This window comes from Athene cunicularia (assembly GCF_003259725.1).
Source record: "Athene cunicularia isolate RWA chromosome 12 unlocalized genomic scaffold, athCun1 chr12_part1, whole genome shotgun sequence".
NCBI classification, from domain to species: Eukaryota; Metazoa; Chordata; class Aves; order Strigiformes; family Strigidae; genus Athene; species Athene cunicularia.
In genome coordinates this window covers 13817411-13832213 of record NW_020799116.1, presented here as the reverse complement: position 1 = coordinate 13832213, position 14803 = coordinate 13817411, and the positions used below count along the sequence as shown (strand labels likewise).

The following is a 14803-nucleotide window of genomic DNA, read 5'->3' as shown; positions in this document are numbered from 1 at the left end:
TCTCGCCATCTCCCTCAGTGGAAGCCATGAAAATTGGTGGTGATGCTCTGCCCACGCAGAAGGCTTGGCTGTGCCGCAGGGCTCCCCGAGCATCCTTCCCCCGGGGCACCCATGGCCAGCAGGGGCCCCGAGCGGGGCTTGCTGGGTGCACATGGCCAGCATTGGGCGCGTGGGTTCACATGGTGACGGTGGCTGCCATGGCCCTGACAAAACACGATGGGTACGGGAGCCCCCCGCCCCGGGTCACCCCCAGCCCTGCAGGCATGGCAGGGGGGATATCTCGGGGATTTTCTGGCTTGAGACAGCCCTCAGTGCTCATGTCGGGGGGCTCCAGTGCTCCTGCTGCACGTCAAGTATGAATTTCCACAGCCAAAAGCTGCCAGCAAGTTCAGGCTGATGTTTTCCTGCCTCTCAGTAATTTCCTGCGGCTGTGCTACACTTCAACCGACTCGCACAGGGAAGACTTGTGGGGAGCACTCAGAGCACTTGCAAAATTACATTTAAGTCGAAGAGGAAGCAGCTCCTCTGGAAGACAGCAGTTTAGCTGGCTTTGTTCTAATAGCTGCAATCACCCGAAGCTGAGCCGTGAGCCCCGTTTTGTGGGTGCCGTGCAGCCCTGCCACAGCAGGGGCTGCTGGCGTCGGCTCTCCCCACTGCGCCAGCTTTTGCTTCATCTCTGATGGCAGCTTGCACTTTGTTCCTGCTTGGAACAAGTGCCCTCATTTGACTTTATTGTACAAAAGGCCATATTTACATAAACAGGGGAAAGGTTGGTCAGAAGGTGAAGATGAGGCATCTTGAAGGGAAGCTGGTGGCTTAAATAGTCCAAACTCGCAGTCTGCCCAGCTACGGAGCCTGAAAGGAGGAGAAAAAGCAGGACTGTGATTTTGACCTTTCTTTTTTTCCCTCTTCTGACAGTGTTTTCAGATACTGCTGCTACCCACAGCTAGCGGGACCTGTGCCAAGAGGAGGAGGGGATCTCTGCAAAGTAAGATGGGTTTTTCAAGGGCTTTCTCCTTCTTGTTTTGCTTTCCAAGAGCAGTGGAGGCAGCGGAGGCGGTGACCCCACGCCAGGGAGCACAAGGGCTCCCACCACCCCACACTTTTCCCGTGCTTTCTCCTAGCTTCAGCCTTCTCATGTTATGGGTTGTTGATGGGAATGATGCCGATTTTCTGTGCTTAATTTTTTCCTTGTTTTAGTGACTCAGTAAAAGGCAGTAAGTGCTCTCGGGTGGGCTCTGTGCAGCCCTGCTCTCACGTACAAGGTTTATCTGTTGCACAAAGTGTTTATTTATGAACAAGCCGTGCAGAGATCAAAGATCTTTCTGCAAAATGTTAATTAAACGAATAACAGCGTGTTGTTGAGGCTTGAAGAAGGAAATGAGGTTTAGCTTTGTTAAGGAGGTGCCTGGTGGAAATATTTACAGTATTCCTCAAATTTCACTTATTCCTATTTTCCCTGGGGGAAGTGGGCAAACCTGGCTGTTGCATCAGAGGTTCTGTAAACTGTTTTTCTTGGTTGCATGAAATGTGGGGGTTTGATGTGATCCAGTGTGATGGTGTCAGAGGGGAAGAGGATGTGACTGCAGCAATTCTGTTCCTGTTTCATGGCATAACATACGACATACCACATACTGCTGTCAGTCTTGCAGGAAGCAAAAATAAATCTGCCTGTCCTGGCATGGAAAAATCTGGTGGTGGTGATGGGGAAGATGGCTGGTGAGAGAGGAGGAGCAGGCATTGAGGATGTTTCATTTTGTAAATGTGTGACAAAAGAGCTAGGGCTGAGGAAAGGGTGAGACATAAATTGGTTTGCAGGGAGAATTACAGCAGATGTGTATGTGACAGGGTTTAATCTCTTAATGAGAAAAATATATCCCAGCTGTCTCTGGTGGGGTGAGTTCAGGGGTGAGTGTAGCACTGCGTGAGAGCTTGCCCTTCTGCCCCGTGTCCTCTGCCTGCTTCCCCTGAGATTTGTCCAGAGGATGCTCGGGAGCCAGGATGGGGACCTGTGATGGGACAGCAAGTGAAAAATGCCCTGTAGGGCAGGAGCGAGGGTGTGGGGGAGGGTATAAATTTGTCTGAGATAAGAGCTGGTTGCCAAAGAGTGGCCTGCCAGGTTGTTTCCTTCGGTTCCTGAGCCCATTAATAGCTTCTGCTCCCTCGATTAGTTGATGCCTGTGTGGAGCAGTAATGAGAGCCAGGCTCAAGCCATCATCAATTCTAGGTCAGTGGTTGTGTGCTGGGGATTTGGGATCGGGCAGGGGGAGGGTAGCTGGAGCTGGACGCCTGCCTCCAAAAAGCAATGTGGAGCCTGCATTAAAGCAGCCCTGCCTGCATCCATGGTGGGGAAAGTCTGCCTGCACCCTGCGGAGAAGGGCTGTGCTTCCCCCGTCAGCAAAGTGCCCCAAGAGCCATGTCACACCCTGTTGTCACAGACATGATCTGCGCTTGTTTGTGATGTGCTCTCCTGAGAGGATAACACTGCATTAATTAGATCCATTAAGGAGACAGAAGAAATAATCGAGTTTTAAAACTGAAAGAGGCTTTGCTGTGCTCCTGAGAGGTATCCTTTTCTCTCACAGAGCTTCTTTCCTCTCTCCCTAGCAGCAGAAATCTTGTTTAGCATTGACTTGTCATTGTTTCTGGTGTTTAACTTGTGATCCTTCCCTAAATGCGGGCAGGTGAGGCCAGGTGGTGAAGAGCAGCATGGACCTGGATGTGCTGAACATGTTTGTCATCGCTGGAGGCACCCTGGCCATCCCCATCCTGGCCTTTGTGGCCTCCTTCCTTCTCTGGCCCTCAGCACTTATCCGCATCTACTACTGGTGAGTTCATTCTCATTTTATCACGGGGGTGGAATTACTGCTGGTCTCCATCAGATCCCTGTGCCCTGGCACACACTGAGGTGCACAAAGAGCCCACAGGCAGCAAGGTGGTGGACAGAGTTGGGTGTCCCTGCCCGTGATGGTGATATGAGCGGGTGAGGTGGGGTTTTCCAGAGGCATACTGGCTGTGTGTAGCTTTAAGCATCTCTGGGAGAAGAAAACGGCATTTTCATATTGCTTTTTTGCTGCTGAGGCTTATGTCTGTCAGGGCTGAGTCAGCTGGGCTGCGGGATGTCTCTGAATGTTTCTGGGTTGTTTCCCCCAAGGACAGGACTGCAGCTGTGAAAGCATTGCCATTGCTGCCCGTCCCCCAGCCTGGCAGCCCTGGCAGGCTGCTGACTTCCCAACTCGGCAATGCAGCCATCAGCGTGGGTGTCCTCAGCTCTGCCACAGCTGCCTGGGCTCACACTCTCCCTCCTGGTTAACAGCCTGCTTGGCTGGCAGGGACTTTTCTCTTGCTAGTAGTTACAGACAAGGCTTTTCTCATTCTCCCTCTCTTTTCTGGGCTGGAGCATCAGAGAAGATGGAGTGATGCTTTCTCTTACACCTTACATCTCATCCTTTCTGATACTGGGAGGCAGGAACTACATCCTTCAGTCCTCATCCATCCCTGGAAATCAGCGATAAGCACACTGGCAGCTTTCCTGTCTGAGTTTGTTGCAGGGGAAAGCTGAAATAACTAACGCTCCCTTCAGAGCCGGTGCAGTGTCTCATTGCCCGGCGCAGGCAGCAGCAGGCAGCGTGGCAGGCTGCCCTCACGTGCTCCTGGCAGATGGTGGCTCCCGCAGTTTTGCTCACATCAAAGTGACCTCTGTAAGAGGAGGACATCGGCCCACCCCAGCACTCAGATGCAGCAGCATGACGAAGCCTGTTCCTAATGGCGCGTTTATTAGCAATCTTTTCATCACAGCATCTGGGGGCTGAGAGAGGAGGGGGAATGGGATGAAAATCCCAGCAACTGGATCAGCATGGGGAGAATGTCTTCCCACTGTGCATTGTGTGGGGACCTGTGAGGCCAGACATTGCTCTGCAAAGGAGAGCGGGCAGTGGGACAGCAGTGAATATGCACCGTCGGTAGGTCAGTCTGCGTTCAGCTGAGGGAGGGAGCGTGTGAGCAGAGATCAGCAGGGCTGTTTTCTTTTGAAGGGTAAGTGCCCCCATCTCTCCCTCTCTTCCCATGTTTCTGACAGCATTGGAATCTTGCAACACTCCATGTTTCATGGGCACCTCTATTCCTAGGGACAGTGGGTGAGAAGAGCAGGTTTGACCTTTACTCTTCCTTGCCCATTTGCTTCTTTCTGAGACAGCTTATTTGGGGTGAAATTGTTGTGTTTCCCCTTCGGCAGAGGCAGGAGAGGGGGCAGGCAGCATGTTCCCCCCTTTCATCCCTGTGCGGCTCCAGCTTTGCAGCAATGCTCCTGGGAAGTGCCCAGGACATCCCTGGGGATGATTCTCCCTTCTCTGACTGCTTGCTGCCCTCTTCCTCACGGCCAGTCTGCTGGTGCAGCCAAGGGTCATGCCAGGCCCCGTTGCCGATGGCTTCTGGCTGCTCTGCCGCCAGGGATTAATCAGTTTAGCCACTGCTGCTAAGAGTGTTAACACCTTGCAAGCGATCAGTTCAGCTTTGCACAGATTATTTTGCCTTCTGCTGAACTGATCCATCAGGATCAGTTGCTAAAAATGTTATCATCTTGCCCATCAATAGTTTACACTGATGCCTTTGAGGCGAGGACTCTTAAGACACTTAGTCAAGGAGAAATTCACCTCTCCTTGTAGGACCAGCACAGAGCTGAGATGCTGCTTAAATCCCACTAACTCCCTCTAAAAAGGGTTTATGCTAAAAGAGGATTGCACTGTGCATAAGCTTTGAGTGGGCAGAGCGCTAGGACAGCCCAGCATGCTGATGACCTTGCTCTTGTGTCTGAAATAAATTCTGATATGGCATATAAAAGTATTTTCGGGTATCTTGGCCATCAGAATTAGCCTGGTAGTTGTACTGGCAAGGGTTATGTCTGAGCATAGGGGAAATGCAGAGAAAGCGTGCCTGCTCCTCTGTCTTGGACTGCACAGACACATCGTGTCCAGAGTGTCACTGATAATCTCTGCCCAGTCCCCTCTGGCCTGCAGTTTCTCTGTATCTCCTTGGGCAGGCTCCAAGCGTGTGCTGGCAGGAGCTGTCTGCCTCCTCTTTCAGAGGAATAACCTAGGTTTCCCTGGGGTTAGCCTGGTATCCTCTGGGATGTTTGACCCTGTATAAGGATGGCCCCCTCCGGTCCTTTGAGTGTGTATAACTAAATTTTTAAAGATCATCTAGTTTGTATATGGTGAATGGGTTCCTGTGGTGCTTGTGGACGACACAGTTGTTTTGTCTGGGATCCAATGCGCTTGTCTGTGGTGTGATGTTGTCTGATGGCTGCAGGAATGTGCCCAAACCAACCCGTGACAAATCCACTTTACCCTCCTGGAGTAAGTGCCTCCCTTGGCCTGCCTGCTCTGCACGCTGCCTTGCCATGTGTGCTGCCTTTCTCCCTCGAGCCTCTCTCCTCCTGCCAACCTCTGAGTGTTTTCAGTTTCAGAATTGTTATTTTGGCCCATTTCATTGTCTTGAGAGAATTGTGCAAATTAGTAATTTGGGGTATTTTTTTAAGTTTTTAACAAACAGGGCATCTCCACCAGCCATCTGCAGTGCTGCCATGAATAGCCAGCAGCCTGTACTACACCTGTAAGGGATCACATGTAAGCACAGGGTCTGGCCAGGGACAAAATGTTCAGAATTAGTCCCAGTTAGGGCCATGACAGCACTAATGTGAGCCCAACCTAACTGGCCTTAGTAAATCTGCAGCTGAGTTTGGACATGTCACCTGGCTTATATTGTTGCTGGGCCCTGATCTTGCCTCACTCACTGGTGGTGTTTTCTCCTTGTTTCCAGGTACTGGCGCCGAGCCTTGGGTATGCAGGTGAGATATGCAAACTACGATGACTATCAGTTTTGTTATTCCTATAGAGGGAGACCTGGATACCGACCATCCATCCTGATGTTACATGGGTTCTCAGCCCACAAAGACATGTGGCTGTCTATAGTCAAGGTGGGTCTCCATTTCTACCATTTTGCTACTTAGTGGGAGCCAATGGTCCTGGGCTTGACGGCAGTGTGGGGACCCAACAGTTGCATGCATGGGATGTGACGATCACTGTAACATGCTAGAAACACCCTCCTTAGCTCGGTGCTTGTTGGCTCCCTGTGAAATGCAGAGCTGCAGGGGGAGGGCACCCCCTCCATGGGAAGCAAGTATTGCCCGTGGTTTCTCATCATGTCATCCTTGGTACATGAGCTGACTTATTCTGGTGCATGAGTAACCAGGGGCTACCAGGAGGAGAGCAACCCCCCTGCTCCCACCAATGGTCACTAGTTTCCATCCCTGGGCTCCTCAGTGGTTCCCCTGTGCTGTAACCACCCCGGTTTGTTTCTGCAGTTCCTGCCCAAGAACCTGCATTTGGTGTGTGTTGACATGCCGGGGCATGAGGGCACGACCCGCTCAGCCTTGGACGATTACTCCATTAGTGGACAAGCTAAGCGAATACACCAGGTAATGCCCCAGCATCGCATCGTCTTTGCAGAGGTATGCAAGGATGTGAGGGATGTGGGGCCATGAGGGATGCTAAGCCCCATGAGCGCTCCCTCATACAGCCCCATCCCTCCCTTCCCAGGCAGCCACAGCCACTGACCTCAAGCTTTTGAATTGAATTTCTCTAATGACCCCATGGCATTGCTTCCTCTCCCCTAATGATGCTCTTTCTGCTCCCCTGCCAGTTCGTGGAATGCATCAAGCTGAACAGAAGGCCCTTTCATCTGGTTGGCACCTCCATGGGGGGAAACGTTGCCGGCGTCTATGCTGCTCAGTATCCAGAAGACATTTGCAGCCTGACTCTCATCTGTCCTGCAGGTGGGCAAGGCCGGGGAAGCGAGACGGGGAGAGGGCAAGCAGGAGCCAGTGCAAAGCCCAGAGCAGTGCTGGAGGCAAAAGAGGCTTTTAGTGCAAAGCTTTTTGAAATAATTTGTATGTATAGTCTGAAAATCTATGGCAGAGCATGCTTCCAGGGCACGAGAGGAAATCACAGCCTTGTCCTGACAGGGTTTGGGAGTCTGCCCTGCTGTGCTGTGGTTAGAGCTGAGACTAGGGCAAATAGGACAAGTCCTGCTCTGGGGGAAAATGTGTTTCTCCTTGGGGTGGCAGCTGTTTTACATGGTAATGTCCATAGCCTCTCGGTCTGGAGAGAGAACCCAGGCAGCAATGGGGAAAAGTCTCCCCAGTCTGGCTGCTTGAGAGCCCTGGAGAGCTGGGACCCTGGGAGCTGGCGAGCTCGCTCCTCCCGCGTTTGGGTGCTCCAAGCAGGAAGAGTGCTTTGGGGCCAGGCGGAGGTCAGCAGGGCGTCCCTGTGCCATGCACCACCCCTCTGTCCCCACTGTCCCCTTGGCCGGGGGGCTCGGGGGAGCCTGGGCATGACATGCTGCAGGAGGCAGGGTGGGTTTGCCAGGGAGCTTCTCTACTGGGGAGGGCTTTGCTGCATCCCGGTTGTTACAGCAGCTCCTTCCCCTCCCACGCGAGCAAAGTGCCTCCCAGATAAGTAATGAAGTAAAGCACAAGGTTACCTAGCTACCAGGCTCTGGGGGCGGCAAGGTTCCCCCTCCTCCCTGGGAGAGGTGTCAGCCAACTCTCTGGGTGGTTTTGGATGTGAAACCTCTGTGTGGGGCTGCAGAGGGGTTGGGGTTAAGCTGCTGGAGGCTTCTTCCTCGCAGTGGTGCATGTGGACGGCACTTCTGAAATACTCTGTCTGACCCTTTGCTGTAGCAGGCTGGGCACAGCCATTAGTATTTGCATCTACTGTCCACATAAAAATAAGCACTACATTTTTTACCAAAGTATTCATGCCTGTGACATGTTGTGTCAGCCTATGGGGCTCAGCGGTGTCAAGCCCTGGAGCAGGAGGGAGGCTGGGGTACCTCTGGGTACACATTAAGGTTGCTGTATGTACAGATTTTATTCTTCCCCTCTATTTTAATTTTCTTTTTAATGGCTGAGGAAGTGGAAGGCCAGAGTCAGGGATGATGGAGGTCAGTACAGAGATGCCCTGTTTCTGTGGCTCTTGGGGTCTCATCCAGGTTTTAGCCTGTGCCCCCCTTCTCATTCGACCCAGGCCTGCCGAGTACCACTGACAGCAAGTTCATTAAGCAGCTCCGGGAGCTGCAAGAGTCCGAACGCATCGACAGGATCCCTTTAATTCCCTCGACTCCTGAGGAGATGGCGGATATGCTGAAGCTTTGCTCCTATGTTCGCTTCAAGGTGCCGCAGCAGGTGAGGAGCCTGGACTGGCTGTGATGGCCGGCAAAGGGGGGCTCAAGGTGGGGGGCAGGTTTACTTCTTCCCAAGCCTGCATGGCAGCAGCCAAAGCAACGCTGGGAGCAAAGCCGGTGCTTCCATCCCCCCATCACCCAGGCAGGACACCCCCAGCCCCGCTCCCAGCACCTTTCTAGCACTTTCCCTTTAAACTCCCTTTTTCCACCACCCTCCATCAGCGCCTGCTGAAATTCCTTCTCCAGCAAGATCTTTGGCAGTGGGCTGGGATGTCAAAGGGCTTTTTAGTAAATATGACTGGCAGGAAGCATTAAATAACTAAGGCAGCTGTTGTCCAGCCTGGAGAGAGTTTGTTTGCTGCTTTTTTAATCAAAAGCCATGGAAATGTTCATCACCTCATTGTCAGGCAAGAGGAACTTGGCAAGGGGCTGGCCATTAAGCTGGTTTTCCTTAGGAAGTCTGGGGTGACTAGATAGGAGAGTAAGAAAAAGATGTAAGGTAATGCCAAGACCATTTTTTTTTTTTTTGGCAAAAGAATAAAAGAAGGAAGAAAAGCATAGTCATGGCTGAGGCAGCCTGCTGGCCATGGATAGCTGGCCTGTGGGAGAAATTTGGGTTTGCATCATAAAAGACAAAAATAGTTGTTGCTGAAATACACGTTACTTAAGCATGGTCATGACAGCCAGATGTGCTTAGGAAGAAGCTGGCGCCAGGGCCAGGCTGCACAGGGCAGGGTGGGAGCAGTCCCAGGCGCCTGCCGTGCTCCTGGGCACTCCTGGGCACCCGCAGCCCGGTGTGGGGAGCGGGTTTCCCCCAGCAACTCTCCTCTGCTCTCCCTGCAGATCCTTCAGGGCCTCGTCGACGTTCGCATCCCACACAATGATTTTTACCGGAAACGTAAGTGTGCGGCGGCCGCCCCTCTTCTGGGCTTTCCAGCCAGGCCCCTGGGGGTGTGGGGACAGGCTGTCCCCTGTCACCATCCCATCTCCCCTGCTGCTGCCTGCTCCCCGCACGCTGCCCTGCTGAGGGTGGGAGGGGAGGGGGCAACATCCTTAACAGGTTTGAGGATGCACCTTGGTCTCTGGTAGCAACACACTGCCGCTCCCACGGGCAATGGGACGGCTGCTTCACTCCCACCCTCCTAGCTGGGTTAATTAGTGCTGGTAGCTACGGGAAGATGGGCTTGGAGGGGGGTCTCTCTGAAGTGGGGCTTGGTGGCAGTGCCAGGACAGCCCGCTGGGGCTCTGCCCATCAGCCCTGCCGGGGTTTCCCAGTGAGCAGACACTGGCAAGGCTGTCCTGCAGGGACCCCTGTGAAAAGGGAAGGCAAAGCACCCCCTTGTAGGACTGACTCTCCTCTTTCCCCCACTAGTGTTTTTAGAAATCGTGGATGAAAAGTCCAGGCACTCTCTCCATGAGAATATGAGCAAGATCAAAGCACCGACGCAGGTCATCTGGGGAAAGCAGGACCAGGTATGTGGCCCCCTCTGCTTCCCCCATGGGACCACGTCTCCACCTCCAGCCATGGGGCACGGCAGGGGCTGTGCTCCCAAGCTGTCTGCTGCTCTGCGGTGAGCTGGCACGTGTGTCCCCAGCCCCAGTGTGTTTGGACACAGGGGCTCGGCAGGGTGACGGGCAGAAAGCTGACAGCCAGTGTGGGGCTGGAGGGAGGAGAGGGCAGAGCTGGGGCTGGGGAGGGCAAGGGGGCAGGTGGGGGGCAGGTGCCAGCACTGCAGCAGGCGTGGGCTGGGAAGAGGAATAAAGTGCCAGCAAAGAGAGTTGTCCTGGCAACTGAGGAGAAATGTGCCGTTTGTGGGCAGGCGGCGAGGCAAAGGCATGGGGCTTTGCAGGGCTGGTTACAGAGGGAGAAAGTGGGAGGAGGAAAGACGTAAGCTGCAGGCATGCAAAGGGCTCTTTAAATGCAAAGATGCAAGAATTTGCTTGCAATGGACCCTTTGTACTGAGCCAGCAGCCAAAAGCTTCCAAGACAGCTCCCTGCCACGTGCCAAGACCTGCACCATGCAGCCTCCCTGTCTTGTCCCCAGGCACGGGTACCGTGGGATGGGGCTGGCATCTCAGGGACTGTGTCCACATCCCTGCTCAGCATCTCGCTTGGACTTGCAAAGGCAGCTCCAATGGGGTTCTACACTGTCCATCAAAACCTATCTCTGCCAATGGGAATGACTATTCTCCCCCTGCCATCCAGGTCCTAGATGTCTCTGGCGCCAGTGTTTTAGCGAGCGCTATCCCGGACTGCCACGTGTACATCCTGGAGAACTGCGGGCACTCAGTGGTGGTGGAGCGGCCCCGCAAGACGGCCAACCTCATCCTGGAATTCCTGGCACTGCTGCACAGCATGGACAACAACAAGAAGCAGGCATGAGCTTGGCGGGGAGCCAAGTGCCCATGCTGGATGTTTTAAATTGTAAAGTACTGCAGCTTTGATAAGTTCTCAGGGATCTTGTACGAATCGGGGTGAATGTGCCAAAGTCCCTGAGGAAGGCAGAATCACTGATACCTAAACCTATAGCACTGTCGGCACAGCGACCTAGGGGTCATTGAGCAACCTCCATAGATACAGGAACGGAAGCAGAATCTCTCCCTTTTCTACTTAGAGATAAAGTAGAAATGAGCTGATATCACCAAGCGCTAGCCATGCCGTGTGCTGCAGCTCCTTACACAGCCACCCATCGTACCCGAGTTACTGGCACGTAGTTGTTAATGGCATTTACCTAAACTATATAAGAAGCATAGGAAGGAGGAAGCTTCCTGGACTGAGACTTACGATATTTCTACTACTTAGAGTCCGTTGCGTTGCATGCTGCTGTGCTGTAAGAGAACCCCAGTGCTCCAGGCATCTGCTCGAGTGCTCCTTGTGTAGCTCCTTAACTCGTGATTTATGCAGAAAACAACAGAAAACTCCACGTGTGGAAGTCCAATGACTGTATGTGCAAAAATGTTTACACTTTGAGTGGGTTTTTTCAAATCCCCAAACAGCTCCTGCATATATGTAATGCCTTAACATTGCCCAGGGTACAGCATCCACACACAGCCCGCCTTGCCCAGGGGATGGTTCCCCCTGAGGATGAACATAGCGAGTGAGAACTTGGGGTGCTGACAGCAGCTTCACCACCGTTATGTGAACTGGAGGGATGGAAACCACCTGAGGCAATTTGGTCCCCGAGGCTGAGTCAGCAATAAGCCCGGGGACAGGAACAGGGACAATCAGCAAACTTGGGCAAACTCTTGTCTCACTTCTTACTATGTACGCTGCTGAACACGTTGATGTAAATAACGATTTTCTTAATGAATTCCGTGAATTCTGTGAATGTCGATGTCACCGAAACCAGGTGTGAGGGGTAGGAGTGGGCTCTGTCATCGAATAGGACAGGGGTGCGGGCTTCTGGGCTTGCTGGGTGCTGAGGAGGGGGATAACTTGCCTGTGAGGTGCTGGGTGGTGGTGTGGAAAGGTACGGTGTCCTCGTGTGTCCTCTTGATGTTTTATAACTCCTGGGCAAGTGAAATTATAGATAGAAACAGGCAATCCAGACAAGCCACACTTTGCAGCCTGCAAGGTGACGTACAGGGCCAGATCCTGCACCTCCCCAGGTGTGATCCCTCACCATGTGCCCCAGGGGGAGAAGGTTGGTCTTGGGCTCGGGCAGGACCCATGGCTGCTGCAGGGCAAGGGGGTGCGTGGTCCTCTCCAAGGCAAAGCAGCAGGCAGCTGTCACCCCTCCATCACCCCCAGCTCTCCTCAGGGGTTGACACTGGGTGCTGCTAGACCCCCCCACAGACTGGGTACACATGCTTGCGGTGCTGACAGCCCTCTTTTCACCATCTTTCTGAAGTACCCCGATCTGTACATATATGTGAAACTCCCCATCAGCTTCTCTACTCTTTTTAAGAGAAGAAACATTGTTCTTTTAGAAAATTAGAAATTTGCTGTTAATTGCTTGATTATTGTTTCTACTACAGGAGTTGATTTAAAAAAAAAAAAAAATTGCTGATAGTTTTATGTGGTAAAAGCCAGAAATAGTTGTTGGGTATCTGTATGGTTTCTCATATGTCACAGATTGCTGTATGCAAAGGGTTCATATGGCTATTAAAATCTACTGATTTAAGGTGCAATGATTATTTTTTCCGTTGAGGAAGAAGAGGGCTGCAGTGTGGAATGACACATGGCACAGGGGACTTGCTCTGCTTCTTCTTTCCTCCCCAGATTTCTGGGAGATGCAGGCTTTGCCTCAAGGAGTATTTAATAATGTCAAGAGACATGAAGTCTGAGAAGGCTCAAGTCTCATCTCTTCAAAGACAATATGAATTTTGCTTTTTTGTTTTTATTAATAGGAGGTGAACCTAAACACTCAAGAAGCAAAATAAAAGCCCAGAAGGCAAGGGAGTTAGGTTTTAAGTGCCAAGATTCGTCTTTAAACTCTTGGAAGTGTGTTAAAAACCAATTTCAGCTGGAAGTACAAGTCTTACTGAATTCATACAGTGTGTTAGGAATAGTGTTACATCAATATCCAGGCAAAAGAATTTGCATTTCTCCTTTCCCCGGGGGGCTTTTGAGGCCTGGCAGCTGCTTTGTGTAACAGAGGAGCTGCAGGGAGGGCTGGGGAGCATCCTCCTGTCACCTTGTCCTCCAGCCCCGGTCCTGCCATGGCACCCTGGCCCCACTGCTACAGTGATGCACAGGTCGAGGTGACAGTGGCTGCAGGAGACCTATTCATTATTGCAGCTCAGGGGGCTTGGAGGGGGCCGCTTGCATGCAGGCAGGGGCTGGAGCAGCTCAGAGCATTTTCATCATGTGTTGCAGCCTCTTATGGTTCAATAATAAAAATCTCAAGGTCTATTTGGGAGGAGGGGTCTCCAGCTGCACGGCCAAGGGTGGCTGCTGCTCATTTCAGCTGTGCCCATGCCCAGACTGGCCAGCAGCAGCAGCTGAGCCTGCTGATGAGAGGCAGGGAGGGGAACTGCCTGCACCTGAAACACACCTGGTAACAGCGGTCACCATTCCCACTATCCCTCATTTCCCGCTGGAAGCCAGAAAAGCCCCATGCCACGCAGAGGCTGCTTCTGTGCTTTTACCTGCTGCCCCCTTGGCACTGAGCCCCCAGTGAGCCCTGGCCACCACCCGGGTAAGGCTCCGTTCCCAGGCTGGGTGTGGGGCTTGGGAAGGGGCAGAGGCTCCTGCTGGGTTTGGGTGTCCTGTGGGCAGAGCTGGAGGAACAAGGACGCCGGTGGATCCCACTCACAGTGAGCATGGGCACTGGGAATCTGAACATAGTCTGAGTATGCTGGTATGGCAGGAGGGAGGAGTTTGCCTTTTGGTTTGTTGCCTATTGTTTAAGTGTTGTTTTCCTTGAAATTATGTGCATAAACCAGCTCTGTGCTGGGGCTGGGCTGGGTGGCAAGGCTTATGGAGGTAGAAACTCCTATAAAAGTAAGGAGTTGGCCCTTGGTTGTTATGGGTCTTGACATAGTTGACTCACTGCATTCTGAAAAGAGCTTGCAAAACACAAGGCTGGCTTGCTAATAAATCTAATTATGCCTCTGAGCAAGCTGTTTTGCTGTTGAGTATCCAGGTCTGTGGTGGTACCCGTTGCCCCGCTCCAGGGGTATTGGTGGGAGCTGGAGGGATGGACCTGGTGGCAGCTGCTCCTGGACACTTGGTATGTGCCCAGCTGCTGCTGAGGGTGAAAATGTGGTCCCTGCAAAACATGGGCACGGGGGGAAACCTGGGCTGGGTCCCGCTCTGCACAGCTGCAGCGTTTGTCTGCAGTGGAGAAGCATCTTTCTCCCTTTTTTCCAGCAAAGGAGAGTAACAGCATTTGATGCCTTGCAGGGGAGTTTTGCCAGCGTGGCCCTGTGCAGAGCATCCTCTGACAGGTGGAGTGATGTTCAGGGAGTCTGGCACTGTGGTTTGGGTGCTGCCGTGGGTGTCCCTCACCCCGGGAGCCCATCACCCACCTGAGCCTTCCCCTGACTCAATGTGTGTCACAATCCTCTTGGGTACAAACTGTGTTTTTCCCATGGAAGCCTGGCTAGGAGCACCCTGGGACACGGCCCCTCTCACCCACTGTGGGAGTGGGCACTGCAGTGCCCCCGCCCGTGTCCCCGCAGGCCAGGGCGCAGCGGGGGCACACGATCCCCGTTATGCCTGCGGCTGATGGGATGATGCTCCCCTGCCTGGACCCTCCAGTTGAGACTTAGGGCGAACGCAAGGAAAACATGGGATCTGGTGGGGCTTTTGTTTGTTTTCTCTTCTGGGAGGCCCTTTTCCGAACACCGGCCTCTTGGGGGCGGTTGGGGATTGTTCACTGAATACTTGCTGGGCCACCAGCACTCGGTGGCTTCTCCCTGCCGTTCCCTGCCCGACAGCGCTGCCTGCCTGCTGCCTCCCACCCGCAGCTTGAGATGTGGAGAGGGAATCTTGATTTTCCTTTCTTACAGAAAACCTTTGTCTTCAGCCATCTCAACAGGGTCGCTGCCTTTTTTTTTTTATAATGCCCAGCAAATAGCTGTTAACAGGGTGCTTTGACAAGGGCTTTGGCTGTTG

At 52.9% G+C, this 14803-nt stretch overlaps 1 protein-coding gene across 3 annotated transcripts; it reads left to right on the top strand.

The window, feature by feature from the left end:
* The first annotated feature begins 506 nt into the window (after positions 1-506).
* Positions 507-12361, top strand: ABHD6 (abhydrolase domain containing 6). 3 transcript variants are annotated; one of them, XM_026857642.1, is made up of 10 exons: positions 507-769; positions 919-988; positions 2685-2828; positions 5818-5974; positions 6362-6475; positions 6700-6832; positions 8085-8242; positions 9085-9139; positions 9614-9714; positions 10448-12361. In XM_026857642.1, the coding sequence occupies exons 3-10, from the start codon at positions 2710-2712 to the stop codon at positions 10622-10624; spliced, it is 1014 nt and encodes a 337-aa protein (XP_026713443.1). In that variant the 5' UTR covers positions 507-769; positions 919-988; positions 2685-2709; the 3' UTR covers positions 10625-12361. The 3 variants fall into 3 exon arrangements, with proteins under 3 accessions (XP_026713443.1, XP_026713442.1, XP_026713444.1); XM_026857641.1 differs by lacking the exon at positions 507-769 and having other exon boundaries at positions 808-988; XM_026857643.1 differs by lacking the exon at positions 507-769 and having other exon boundaries at positions 808-988; positions 2681-2828.
* The last annotated feature ends 2442 nt before the right edge of the window (positions 12362-14803 follow it).